At 39.7% G+C, this 15,170-nt stretch overlaps 1 protein-coding gene across 2 annotated transcripts in view; it reads left to right on the plus strand.

Annotated features, from left to right (window-relative positions):
* The first annotated feature begins 88 nt into the window (after positions 1-88).
* Positions 89-15,170, plus strand: part of PDCL2 (phosducin like 2) — a 35,784-nt gene continuing 20,702 nt past the window's right edge. The window contains exons 1-4 of one of the 2 annotated variants that reach the window (XM_055385056.2): positions 104-230; positions 2,634-2,739; positions 10,121-10,241; positions 11,444-11,534. In XM_055385056.2, coding sequence (XP_055241031.1) covers positions 10,211-10,241; positions 11,444-11,534 — 122 coding nt within the window. In that variant the 5' untranslated portion in view covers positions 104-230; positions 2,634-2,739; positions 10,121-10,210. Of the gene's footprint in view, positions 231-2,633; positions 2,740-10,120; positions 10,242-11,443; positions 11,535-15,170 lie in introns of both variants that reach the window. The other variant, XM_019025141.3, reaches the window with a different exon arrangement.

Genomic DNA, 15,170 nt, shown 5'->3' on the forward strand with positions numbered 1-15,170 from the left:
CAACCATCCCCTGTGTTAGTCCTCTGCATTGCCTGGCAACCAAGCTGCCACGCCCGCCCATGCGTAACAAGTCCTTGTTCGCCTGTCCCTCTTCTGGCGGGCACTCGAAACCGCCGGGCCTGAAGCGGGCGCTCTTCCAGCCTGGAGAAGGCTGCGGGTCTCCAACCGTGGCGCCTCGCCAGCTGCAGGACGACGCGGGCTCGTGAGGGGCAGAGCAGCGCATCATGCAGGTGAGGGTCGGGACCTGCCGAGCCACCCTGGAACACCCAGTGGGTCTCTAGCTGGGCCCGAAGCCAAGCGACACAAATGGGGAGGGCGGACACAGGAGGTAGGCTCTAACATTTGTTCTTGGAAAGTGCTAAATTTTGCGTGCTTCTCTGTCTAGTTTTGAGAAAAATCCTCTAGGAGAACGCCATTTTTTCAGCCTTAAAGACTTGGTGTCTGTCGCTGGAGAAAACGTTAAAAGAGTTGTTACGTATTGTGTTTCACACCAAAATCATAGAAATCTTACTGCTGAATACTATTTTTGACTTAATAGAGCAGCAACGTTAGCCCAAGTGTAATTCAATTTGATTGTCCTCCTCCACTACCTTAAAAAATAAGAACAGAAAACCTACTAGTCACATATGTCTTAATACCATATGTCCCTAGAGTTTCTTGCACCTCACCTCAAAAACTCTGTTAGACTTTTGGGAGGCGGAGGCGGGCGGATCACAGGTCAAGAGATTGAGACCATCTTGGCCAACATGGTGAAACCCCGTCTCTACTAAAAATACAAAAATTACCTGGGCGTGGTGGTGTGCGCCTGTAGCCCCAGCTACCTGGGAGGCTGAAGCAGGAGAATCGCTTGAACCAGAGGCAGAGGTTGCAGTGAGCCGAGATTGCGCCACTGCACTCCAGCCTGGCGACAGAGTGAGACTGCGCCTCAGAACAAACAAACAAACAAAAACTCAGACTTCCAAAATGTTTCTTAGAAGGCTCCTCCTCTGTCTAATGGTTCCTTATTAATCAGAAGCCTGTGCCGTCCTTTTTTTTTTTTGGTACAGTAAAATTGTCTTTCTAACTTACAGAAACAGCTTTTCCCCACCTGCTCCTGCAGATTAAAACCACTGGGATTTTTCTCATTTTACATATTTAATTTTGGATGTTTGTATGTACTGGATAATTTATTAGGATATTTTGAACATCAGTTACATATAATTTTTTATGGCCAGTCCTTTCATGCTAATAATGGATTCGTAGCAAGCACATTTTATATGTGTGTAAAAACATTGCAGATTTGTCCTGATTTGCATCTGCTCTTCAGGATTGAAATGTAATTGACAGTGAAGGCAACATCACATTAACCTTGTTGGTTTACTGATTAATTCAACAGCCAGTTATTCAGTGCTTATGTTTTAGATACGGACCTGTTCTAAGAGCTTACTAATGAGGAAACAAGAAGACAGATATAACTATTAATGGCATGGTAAATGCCTTCATAGTTTGAGCAAATAGACTGTGGTGCCTGTTTCTGTTAGATAAAATTTCATGGCCGAGGGCAGTGGCTCATGCCTGTAACCCCAGCACTTTGGGAGGCTGAGGCAGGCAGATCCCTTGAGGTCAGGAGTTCAAGACCAGCCTGGCCTACATGGCAAAACCCCATTTCTACTAAAAATACAAAAAAAAAAATTAGCTGGACATTGTGGCACATACCTGTAGTCCCAGCTACTTGGGAGGCTGAGACAGGAGAATCGCTTGAACCCAGGAGGCGGAGGATGCAGTGAGCTGAGAGTGCACCACTGCACTCCAGCCCGGGTGACAGAGCAAGATTCCATCTCAGGGGGGGAAAAAATTCATAGTTCATGTCGTTTTTTTTTTTTTTTTTGGAGACAGGATCTTGCTCTGTCACCCAGCCTGGAGTGCAGTGACATGATCAACCTCCCAGGCTCAAGTGTTCTCCCACCTCAGCATCCCTAGTAGCTGGGACTACAGGTGCATGCCACCATACACAGTTAATTTTTCTTTTGTAGAGATGGGGTCTCGCCAAACCCAGGCTGATCTCAAACTGTTGGGCTCAAGATGGAAAAGGTACCACCTGAAATCTGCACAACAAACCTTACTCTTTTTTTTTTTTTTTTTTTTTTTTTGAGACAGAGCCTAGCTCTGTCATCCAGGCTGGAGTACAGTGGTGCGATCTCAGCTTACTGCAACCTCCACCTCCCGGGTTCAAGCAATTCTCCTGCCTCAGCCTCCTGAGTAGCTGGGATTACAGGAGTGCACCACCACGCCTGGCTAATTTTTGTATTTTTAGTAGAGACAGGGTTTCACCATGTTGGCCAGGCTGGTCTTGGAGTCCTGACCTCAAAAGATCTGCCTGCTTTGGCCTCTCAAAGCGCTGGGATTACAGGCCTGAGTCACTGCGCCTGGCTGACAAAGCTTACTCTTAATGTACCCTGCTTTTCCTGGTCACCTCCCCATAACTTGCCTCCCACATACCCTTCTTCTTTTGTTTCAGCGAAACATGGTATTTAAGCCTGAATTTTAAGCAACCTCTTTGACATACACTCATTTTCCCTGGTATCTCCAATGTATCCATGAGGTATACATACTCATAAACTCTTTTTCTCTTGTTAATCTGTCTTTTATTACAGGAGTCTGTCCCAGCTAAGAAGTCAGAATGATAGAAAATTATCTGAGGTGGAACCAAAGGGTTTGGTCCATCAAAGGATGGGAGATGAATAGGAGGGTGAACCGGAGGTAAACACATGTCTAGGAGAATTCAGGGAAGGATATCTTGGTGCTTATTGGAACAGAGGAGAAAATGAAAAGGAGTAAACCCTGTCGAAAAACATTTCGGCCTAAGACAGCTCTCATATGGATTTGTAACCTGAGTTGTATTGTTGGGTGGTCCAGCAACCTTAAACTGTGAATTCGTTATATATTGTAGTGCCCTCAAATGCCTGGAAGAAAAACAATATAAATCCTCTGTAGAGGAAGATGTCTTTAGTTTAGGCTTTAAGGAATTCCCATCAATAAGTTTTCGAGGACAGAAAGCAGAAATCAGTCAAAGGTAACCAAGCACACAAGGAAATAAGCCACCATGAGACCATGAACCAACAGAAACAGATTTACAGAGATTTTTAGATAACAGAATGATCAGAAATAGGTTATAAAACATCCGTACTGGCTGGGCGCAGTGACTCACGCCTGTAATACCAGCACTTTGGGAGGCCGAGGTGGGTGGATCACGAGGTCAGGAGATCGAGACCATCCTGGCTAACACGGTGAAACCCCGTCTCTACTAAAAAAATACAAAAAATTAGCCAGGTTTGGTGGCAGGCGCCTGTGGTCCCAGCTACTTGGGAGGCTGAGGCAGGAGAATGGCATGAACCCAGGAGGCAGAGCTTGCAGTGAGCCCAGATCACGCCACTGTACTCCAGCCTGGGCAACAGAGCGAGACTCTCTAAAAAAAAAAAAAAGTACTTATAAATACTGAAAACTATAAAACAGACAAATAGAGTAGAATAGAAAGCCTTGAAATAAACCCACACATATTTTCAAAAAATTTTTAACAAGAGTGCCAAGACCATTAAATGGGCAACAGTTAATTTTTTTTTTCAATAAAGGGTGCTGGGTAAACTGGGTGTCCATATGCAAAAGAATGAAGTTGGAACCTTATCTTAGACTTTGTGAATCTGAAATATCTGAAACAGGTTTCAGTTGACTTAGAAAGTTTATTTTGCCAAGGTTAAGGATGTACCCATGACATCCAGTGTGGGTCCCACACTGGGACCCAGCCTTAAGAGGTCCTGATGACATGCGTCCAGTGTGGTTGGGGTACAGCTTGCATTTCGGGAGACATCATTCAGTATGTGTAAGATGTACATTGATTTGGTCTAGTAAGGCAGGACAACTTGAAGAGGGGGCTTTAACGTCAGAAGTAGATAAGAGAGTCCTTGATCCTTTTGAGTCCTTGATTAGCCTTCCACTTAATACACAATATAGTCTGGCTCAGTGAGTCTGCACTTTTACATAAACAGTAGAGCAGAGGAAGCAATCAGATATGCATTTGTCTCAGGTGAGTCTGAGAGGGATGACTTTCAGTTCTGTCTGTCCTTTGTCCACAAGGAATTTCCTTTTGGGCAAATTGTGAGGGAGGTGTGTAGCTTGTGTATTTGTAGCTATTTTATTTAGGAGTAAAATGGGAGGCAGGTTTGCCTGACATAGTTCCCAACTTGACTTTTCCCTTGGCTTAGTGATTTGGGGGTCCTGAGATTTATTTTTCTTTCACAACTGTATACAAAAATTAACTCAAACTGCATCAAAGTCCTATAGCTAAAGGTAGAAATCTCTTAAAAGGAAACATAGGATAGATTCATGACATTGAGTTTGACAATAATTTCTTGGTTATGACACCAAAAACACAGGTAACAAAAGAAAAAAATAAATTGTACTTTACCAAATTTAAAACATTTTTTTGCGTCAGAGGATATTATCAAGAGAATGAAAAGACAAGTGTTGAGACACAGTGGCTGAAACCTGTAATCCCAGCACTTTGAGAGGCTGAGGCAGGTGGATCATTTGGGGTCAGGAGTTTGAGACCAACCTGGCCAACATGGTGAAACCCAGTCTCTACTAAAAATACAAAAATTAGCTGGGTGTGGTGGTGGGCATCTGTAATCTTAGCTACTCAGGAGGCTGAAGCAGGAGAATCGTTTAAACCTAGGAAGCAGAATTCTCAGTGAGCCGAGATCTCTCCACTGCACTCCATCCTGAGCGATAGACTGAGACTTCATCTCAAAAAAAAAAATTTAAAAAAAACAGAAAAAGAAAAAAGACAACCCACAGAATAGAAAATATTGGCCGATCATATATTTGATAAGAGGATAATATCCAGAAGATATAAAGACTTCCTAAAACTCAACAACAAAAAGACAAACAACCCAATATAAAAATGGGCAAAAGATTTTGCTATAGTTTGAGTGTGTCTGCTCCAAAATTCAGTTGTTTCCAATGTGATAGTATTAGGAAGTGGGGCCTTTAAGAGGTGATTAGGCCATGAAGTCTCCTTCCTTATAAATGGGATTAGATACCCTTATAAAAGGGCTTGCTAGAGAGAGTATGTCCCTTTTTTTTTTTTTTTTTTTTTTTTACTATTCTGTCTTTTGCCACGTGAGGACACAGTGTTCCTCTCCTCTGGAAGACACAGTGTTCAAGGTACCATCTTGAAAGAAGAGATCAGACCCTCACTGGACAATGAACTTGACAGTGCCATAATCTTAGATTTCCCAGCCTCCAGAACAGTGAAAAATAAATTTCTGTTCTTTAAAATTTACCCAGTCTAAGATATTTTGTTATAGAGTACAAACTGGACTAAGAGGAACTTGAATAGACGTTTCTTAAAAGAAGATCTCCAAATAGCCAATAAACACATGAAAAGATGCTTAACATCACTAATAATGAGGGGGATGCAGCTCAAAACCACAGTCTACTTCACACCCACTAGAATGTTTATGATAGAAAAGATGGGCAATAACAAAACTGTTGATAAGGATATAGACAAATTAGAACCCTTTTGCATTGCTGGTGGGAATGTAAAATTGCACAACTGCTGTGGAAAACTGGTCATTTCCTTCCAAATTAAACAGATATCATATGATTCAGTAATTCTCCTTCCAGGTATGTACCCAAAAGAATTGAAAGTAAGGACTTAAACAGATATTTGTATACCCATTTTTATAACAGCTTTATTCCTAATTATGAAAAGTGAAAACTACCCAAATGTCCATTGATGGATGAATAAACAAAATGTGGTATATAGGTACAATGGAATATTATTCAACCTTAAAAAAGAATGGAATTCTGCTACATGCTACAACATAGTCGAACCTTGAAAACATGCTAAGCGAAATAAGCCAGTCACAAAAGGACAACTATTGTATGGTTCCACCTGCATGAAGTACATAGAATAGTCAAATACATGGTAGAAAGTAGAACATAGAACAATGGTTTCCTGGAGTTTGGAAGAGGAGAGAATGAGGGGCTATTATTTAATGAGTACAGTTTTTCTGTTACAGAAATGAATAACAGAGGAAATCTTAGAAAATTAACAAACATGTGGAAACTAAACAACATGATACTGAACAACCAATGGGTCAAAGAAGAAATTAGAAGAGAAATTTTAAAATAGATTGAGAAAAACAAAAATGGAACTACAACAAAACCTATGGAAGGCAGCAAAAGCAGATTTAAGAGGGAAATGCATAGCAATAAATGCCTAAAACAAAAAAGAACAAACTAAGCTTATAGTTTTCAGAAGGAAATAAATAACAAAGAGCAGAAATAAATGAAATAAAGACTAGAAAAACAATAGAAAAAATCAAGAAAATCTTTGGTTTTTTGAAAATATAAAATCAACAAAACCTTAGCTATACTAAGAATAAAGAAGACTCAGATAAAATCAGAAACAAAAGAGGAGGCCTTACAGCTGATACCACAGAAATACAAAGCATTGTAAGACATTAATATGAACAGTTACATGCCAATGGATTGGATAACCTAGAAGAAATGGATAAATCCATAGACACATATAGCCTACCAACAGTGGATCAAGAAGAAATACAAAATCTAAACAGACCAATAACAAGTAAGGAGATTGAATAAAAAATTAAAAGGCTCCCATCAAAGAAAAGTCCGGGACCTGATGGCTTCACCAGTAAATTTGACCAAACATTTCAAGGAGAACTAATAACAATCCTTCTTAAACTCTTCCAAAAATAGAAAAGGAGGGAATACTTCTAAATCTTTTTGTGTGTGTGTGTGTGTCTGTGTGTGTGTGTGTGTGTGTGTGACAGTATCTCACTTTGTCTCCCAGGCCGGAGTGCAATGGCGCAATCTCGGCTCACTGCAACCTCCGCCTCCCGGGTTCAAGTGATTCTCCTGCCTCAGTCTCCCGAGTAGCTGGGATTACAGGTGCCTGCCACTGTGCCCAGCTAATTTTTGTATTTTTAGTAGAGACGGGGTTTCACCATGTTGGCCAGGCTGGTCTCGAACTCCTGACTTCCGGTGATCTACCCACCTTGGCCTGCTAAAGTCCTGGGATTATAGGCATGAGCCACTGCACCCAGCCCTAAATCTTTTTAATGAGATCAGCATTACCTTGACATCAAAGCCAGACCTGGACATTACAATAAAAGAAAATTACAAGCCATTATCTCTGAGGAACACAGATGTAAAAATCCCCAACAAAATACTAGCAAACTGAAGTCAACAGCACATTAAAAGAATAATGTACCACAATTAAGTGGGATTTATCTTGTGGATGCAAGGATGTTTCAGCATATGCAAATCTACAAATATGACACACCACATTAACAGAATTATGGACAAAAATCATATGATCATCTTGTTAGATGAAGAAAAAGCATTCAACCAAATTTAATATCCTTTCATGATAAAAACTTGCAACAAATTAGGTATAGAGGGAATGTACCTCAACACAATAAAGGCATATACAACAAGCCTACAGATGATATTATATTCAATGGTAACGTTGAAAGCTTTTTTTCGTAGACAAGGATGCCCATTCTCACTACTTCTATTCAATATAGTACCAGAGGTCTTTGCCAGAGCAAGTAAGCAAGAGAAATAAATAAAAGGCATCCAAACAGGTAAGGAAGTAGTGAAATTGTTGCTGTTTGCTGATGATATAATCTTGTATATATAAAACCCTAAAGTCCCCACCAAAAAAACTGTTAGAACTAATAAATGGATACAGTAAAGTTGCAGTATTCCAAATCAATATAAAAACTAGTAGCATTTCTGGCCAGGCATGGTGGCTCATACCTGTAATCCTAGCACTTTGAGAGGCCGAGATGGGTGAATCACTTGCAGCCAGGAGTTCGAGACCAGCCTGGCCAACATGGTGAAACCTCATCTCTACTAAAAATACAAAAATTAGCTGGGCAAGGTGGTAGGCACCTGTAGTCCCAGCTACTCGGGAGGCTGAGGCAGGAGAATCGCTTGAACCCAGGAGGCAGAGGTTGCAGTGAGCTGAGTTTGCACCACTGCACTCCAGCCTGGGCGACAGAACGAGACTCCATCTCAAAAAACAAAACAAAACAAAACAACAACAACAAAAAACTAGTAACATTTCTGTATACTAACAATGAACTATCAGAGAAAGAAATCAAGAAAATAATCCCATTTATAATATTTACAAAAAAGTAAATACTTAGGAATAAATTTAACCAACGACATGAAAAATTCATAGACTGAAAATGATAAAATGTTGATGAAAGAAATTGAAGAAGACACAAATAAATAGGAAGATATTCCATGTTCATGGATTGGAAAAATTATTGTTAAAGTGTTCATATTACCCAAAGCAATCTGTAGATTCCATGTAGTCCTTATCAAGATTCCAATATGCCCTTTTATACAGAAGTAGAAAAAGCAATTATAAAATCCATATGGCACTACGAAAAACTCTGAATAGCTAAGACAATCTTGAGCAAAAAGAGGAAAACCAGAGGCATCACATTACCTGACTTCAAACTATATTGTAAAGCCATTGTAATCCAAACAGCGTGGTACCGGCATAAAATAGACATTGACCAATGGAGAACTGAAAAATGAACTCATGCATTTACAGTCAATTGATTTTTGACAAAGGGGACAAGAACACACAATGGGGAAAAGAACAGTCTCTTCAATAATGGGTGTTGGGAAACAGGATATCCACATATAGAAGAATTAAATTGGACCCTTATCCCACTCCATCTATAAAAATCAACTAAAAATGGATTAAAGACTTAAATATAAGACCTGAAATTGTGAAAATATTATACAAGAAGAAAACACGGGAAAAACTACACACTATTGGTCCAAGCAGTGAATTTTTGGATTTAATCCCCCAAGCTCAGGCAACAAAAGCAAAAATAGACAAGATTACATCAAACTAAAAAGCTTCTGCACAGCAAAGGAAACAGTTAACAAAGTGAAGAGACAATCTATATATTGGGAAAAACTATTTACAAGCAATACACTTGACATGGCGTTACTACTTAAAATATATACAGAACTCAAATAACAGTAGTAAGAAAACAACCCAATTTTAAAATTAGCAAAGATAATCCCAGCAGTTTGGAAGGCTGAGGAGGGAGGATCACTTGAGGCCAGGAGTTCAAGACCAGCTGGAGCAACATGGGGAAACCCTGTAAAAATACAAACATTAGCTGGGCCTGGTGGAGCAAGCCTGTAGTCTCAGCTACTCAGGAGGCTGAGGCATGAGAATTACTTGAACCCAGGAGGTGGAGGTTGCAGTGAGCCAAGATTGTGCCACTGCATTCCAGCTTGGGTGATAGAGCAAGAATCTCTCTCTCTCAAAAAAAATAAAATAAAATAAAAGGGAATACTATGCAGCCATAAAAAAGGATGAGTTCATGTCCTCTGTAGGGACATGGATGAAGCTGGAAACCATCATTCTCAGCAAACTGTCACAGGGACAAAAAACCAAACACCACATGTCCTCACTCATAGGTGGGAATTGAACAATGAGAACACTTGGACACAGGAAGGGGAACATCACACACCGGGGCCTGTCATGGGGTTGGGGGAGGGGGGAGGGATAGCATTAGGAGATATACCTAATGTAAATGATGAGTTAATGGGTGCAGCACACAAACATGGCACATGTATGCATATGTAACAAACCTGCACATTGTGCACATGTACCCTAGAACTTAAAGTATAATTAAAAAAAAGAAAAAAGGAAGTTCATCTGATGGTCTTGAATGCTTATGTAGAAAAAGAAACCAAACTGTATTTGTGTATGATGTGAATTGGTTTTGCCCAATACAGTCTTCAGCAAATTTTCCATGACTTAGGAGATGCTTCCTTAATATTCTATATATGTATTCTAAATTGATATTTTATTAACGTTTTGAGTGGAGCATATAATCCCATTAGTGCTGGGAAGCAGGAAAAAGTAGGTCACTTTGCTTTATTCTTCAAAACCAATTAACTGTAGAGTTCATGAACAATTGAATACTTGGAAGTGCTACATCTTAATGAATTTTCCAAATACATATTAAAGTGTACAACCATGTTAATTTTCTTTTCTTTTCTTTTTGTGTAGGATCCCAATGAAGATACAGAATGGAATGACATTTTAAGAGATTTCGGCATTCTTCCTCCTAAAGAAGAGTCAAAAGATGAAATTGAAGAAATGGTTTTACGTTTACAGAAAGAAGCAATGGGTATGGTCATAGATTTGGTGGGCTGGATGATGGGAATAATACAGTTAAGTTAGTACTAAGGTATTTCATGAACATAGTGGGAGAGAGGACATTAGAAATCATTTAGTATAGGCTGGGCATGGTGGCTCACACCTGTAATCCCAGCACTTTGGGAGGCTGAGGCCGGCGGATCACGAGGTCAGGAGATCGAGACCATCCTGGCTAACACGGTGAAACCCCATCTCTACTAAAAATACAAAAACAAAATTAGCCAGGTGTGGTGGGTGCCTGTAGTCCCAGCTACTCTGGAGTCTGAGGCAGGAGAATGGCATGAACCTAGGAGATGGGGCTTGCAGTGAGCTGAGATCGTGCCACTGCACTCCTGCACTGCTCTGGGCAACAGAGCAAGACTCCATCTCAAAAAACAAAACAAATAAACATTTAATATAACCCCTCTCAACTACTTTCAGTATTTGGGTATGACACCTAAAATGACTAATTTCACATGTTGAAAATCACATGCTAATAACAGAGCTGAAATATCCTGGTGTGTAACCAAGTGAGCTTTCTTCTCCCACCATGTCCCTCTGCCTTATTACCATCTATTTTGATCATTCTTTATAGTATGTATTATTTATCAAGATTTCTAGGTACTTGAGGGAAATCTAAATTTATGAAATCTAATTGATTTTCATACCTAGTTTTAAATGTAGCCTGTCAGTTCTATGAACTTTGAGGGAGTAATACTTTAATATTATACTTTCTATAATATGTATAGCTTTTTTTGGTGGCTGGCTGCTTTATGTTTGTTTAAAGATACTCTTTTTTGTTTGTTTTTTTTGAGACCAAGTCTAACTTTGCTGCCCAGGGTGGAATGCAGTGGTGCGATCTCAGCTCACTGCAAACTCAGCCATTCGGGTTCAAGTGATTCTCCCGCCTCAGCCTCCCGAGTAGCTAGGATTACAGGTGCCTGCCACCACACCTGACTAATTTTTGTATTTTTAGTAGAGATAGGGTTTCACCATGTTGGCCAGGTTGGTCTTGAACTCCTGACCTAAAGTGATCCACCCACCTCGACATACCAAAGTACTGGGATTCCATCGCATCTGGCTGTTTAAAGATACTGTTGATCTCCTTTGTATAAGACGATTTTTTCTAGACATTGACTGTATAGTAAAAAAATTTTTAAACAATTTGATAATCTATAATTTATGTTGTTTTAGTGAAACCATTTGAAAAGATGACTCTTGCACAGCTAAAGGAAGCTGAAGATGAATTTGATGAAGAAGATATGCAGGCTATTGAAACATATAGGTACAGTGATTCATTTGGGTTAATTATGAATTTTTGAATGAAGTATAATAATAAAACTAAAGAGATTTGTCTTGTCACATAGATTTTACAAAGAACAAAACTAATTTTTAAGTAAAATTTTGAAACTCCCTTTATATAAGGTGGAATTTTATTACATCATTACATCATTTTTTCTTAATATTTTGCCTTTGATTTAATAGAAAATTATCCAATCATGTACAATATAACTTCATCAAGCTACATGTGATTAAAGTGGAAAATAGCAATAAGAGGCCAATAAAAAGATGGCCATGATTTTCCTTCTAGCATGATGTCTGTCAAAGGTGACTATCATTTCATGAATAATTAATTACTATTCTTAAATTATTTTAGAAACTGGAACAGGTTCATAAATTTCCCAACTTACTTCACAACTAAAATAAGTTGGGAAATGTATGAACCTGTTCTAATTTCTAAAATACTTTTTACAAGACCAGTATTTATCCTGATACTAAAACCAGACAAAGACATCACTAAAACAGAGTACTACAAATATCCCTCATGACTGTAAACACAAAATCTTTAAGGAAATATTGGCAAATTAAGTCCAGCAATTTAAGGAAATAATAAATCTTGATCAAGTAGTATTGGTTGCAGGAATGCAAGGTCATTTTAACAATAAAAAAACAGTGGACCAGGCACAGTGGCTCATGCTTGTAATCCCAGCACTTTGGGAGGCCGAGGCAGACGGATCACCTGAGGTCGGGAGTTTGAGACCAGCCTGACCAACATGCAGAAACCCTGTCTCTACTAAAAATACAAAATTAGCCAGGCATGGTGGTGCTTGCCTGTAATCCCAGCTACTCTGGAGGCTGAGGCAGGAGAATCGCTTGAACCCGGGGGGCAGAGGTTGCAGTGAGCCAAGATGGCACCATTGCACTCCAGCCTGGGCAACAAGAGCGAAACTCCACCTCGAAAAAAAAAACAAACAAAAAACCAGTGAATTGGGGCTGGGCACAGTGGCTCATGCCTGTAGTCTCAGACTTTGGGAGGCTATGGTGGGAGGATTGCTTGAGGCTAGGAGTTACAGACCAGCCTGGGCAACATAGTAAGACCCTGTCTCTACAAAACAAAAATAAAAACCAAAAGCCACCAGTGAATGGAGTTACAACAGCCATACTCCAGGAGCAATGAGCACATATAGCACTCAGATCTTTCTGAGGCAGGGTGCGGTGACCCACACCTGTAATTCCAGCACTTTGGGAGGCCAAGGTGGGTGGATCACCTGAGGTCAGGAGTTTGAAACCAGCCTGGCCAACATGATGAAACCCGTGTCTTTAAATTAGCCAGGCGTTGTAGCACATGCCTGTAATCCCAGCTACTTGAGAAGCTGTGGCAGGAGAATCGCTGAACCTGGGAGGTGGAAGTTGCAGTGAGCCGAGATCGTGCCATTGCACTCCAGCCTGGGCAACAAGAGTGAAACTCCATCTCAAACAAACAAACAAAAAACAAATAAATACTATTCTCTAATAACAGGAATTAGTGCTCCTTAGCGAACTGCTTGATCCCACGGTGTGTGTTAGGAAAGTATAATATGAATATGAAGCATCTTATGTTGCCAGTAGGTAAGGAAGTACTTAAAAAAAAAAAAAAATCCCAGGAGTCAAATGGACAGATCTCCCAAGGGCCAAAGTTAGAACAACTTGAACAACAAAATCAATAATTATATGATAGGATTGTAAAGCAAATAATGAAATAAATTTATAAAAGTCCATAGTGATATAAATAAATAACTTAATACATGAACAAATTTGGAAGAAGTAATCTCTCTCCCTTACAGAAGAGTTTTAATTAATAAGTGTAAATGAAATTAGAGAAATAGAAAAATCACCATCAGAAGAGTGGTAATTTCCTGTGGGTAAGATCCAGTGATGGATGCTAAAATGATTGGTTGAAAGTTTAAACACAAACAGGATACTGCATAATTTCAAAGAATTCTTCCCCAAATATTTAGTAATTATAAAGGAGGAAATAGTAAGTTTATAGGCAGATACTATCTTAGGCAAATGATCAAGGTTAATTTCACCAGTAAAATATGCTGGGAGGTGATCAAGTAACCCCTGGTATGTTGTACTGAGAAGGACATATCACCTCTGTGGTATCATTTTCAGTAATGCATAACTTTAATTATAAGAAAACTTCAAATAAACCCTAATTGAAGAACTCGTTAAAAAAAAAAAAAAAACCCACTAATGACACATCAGGGAAAATAGCAGAATAGGAAGCTCCAAAAATACATCTCTACCTAATCAAAGATTGTACTAGCAGGAACTGTCTGAAGTGACTGTTTTAGTACTCTGGAGAATATTGAATGCTTGTAGTTTCCAAGTGAAAACTTGGCTGGTAAATGGCAGTATCAGTTGATTTCAGCCCTCAGTTCAGTAGCAGCTGTTCATGCTCAACCCCTAGCTCCATGACAGGCAGCTGACAACCTGTATTTCTGACACAGCTTGCTGGAGCCAGGGTGGACAATAAGGACCTTTTCCTCCAAATATTGGGGTTCTGTGTTCTTATTACAGATTGCTCCTTCTGAACATGGATGTACAGGGACAGAGGCTCACTGCCATTGTGTGAACTCCCACTGGCTCAGGCAGCTATCAGAGAATTTAAAAGAGCTATAACCTTTTTTAAAGATTCAAAACAAACTGTGCTTTTGGGAAAATATAGAAAGCGAATGCATTTACTCCGGGGAAGATGCAGGCTCAAAAAATACCTGAGAAGACCTTAAAGCTTATGCCTCAGAATGATCGCCAGCACAAAGACAGCCTACAACAATTAAAACAAAAACAAAAACAAAACCCCAGCAAAGGAGGAGAACTTATTTCCAAAGTTACCACATTATAGGATTCAAATGTCTAGTTTTCAACAAAAATCACAAGGCATACACAAACAAGAAAGTATAGTCCATTCAAAGGAACAAAATATACTGACAGAAAATGTACTTGAGGAAGCCCAGAAGTCAGACTTACTAGACAAAGACTTTAAGACAACTATCTTACAGATGCTTAAAGAGCTAAAAAGATAGGAATATAATGTATGATCAAAAAGAGAATAGCAATAAAGAAATAGAAGTTATAAACAGGAATAAAAGATATTCTGGAACTGTGATAATAAGAAATATATATCTGATCTTCGTCCCCAGTTCCTGACACAAACATACTTGGAATTTGCTGGGTGATAAAAGTACCTTTGGTATGCTTATGAGATGATCCTTGGTGGAGGGGATCCTAGTAGCTTTAGGATGAGGGCTGGTTGCCAGAGGAACCAACCATGTGATTAGAAGGTTAGAACTTTTAACACTATTCCCCGCTCTCTGGAGAGGGGAGAGGGGCTAGAGATTGAGTTAATCACCAGTGGCCAATGATTTAGCCAATCATGCCTATCTAATGAAACCTCCATAAAAACCGCTAAATGATGGTGCTGTGGTCTGAATGTTTGTGTCCCCCCCAAATTCATATGTTGAAACCTAATCCCCTCCCAAGGTGATGGCATTAAGAGGTAGAGCCTTAGGGAGGTAATTAGGTCATGAGGGCTACCCCTTTATGAACGGGATTAATGCTCTTGTAAAAGAGGCCTGAGAAGGCCAGGCACAGTGGC

The sequence above is a fragment of the Gorilla gorilla genome, chromosome 3, assembly GCF_029281585.2.
Source record: "Gorilla gorilla gorilla isolate KB3781 chromosome 3, NHGRI_mGorGor1-v2.1_pri, whole genome shotgun sequence".
In the NCBI taxonomy this organism is placed as follows: domain Eukaryota; kingdom Metazoa; phylum Chordata; class Mammalia; order Primates; family Hominidae; genus Gorilla; species Gorilla gorilla.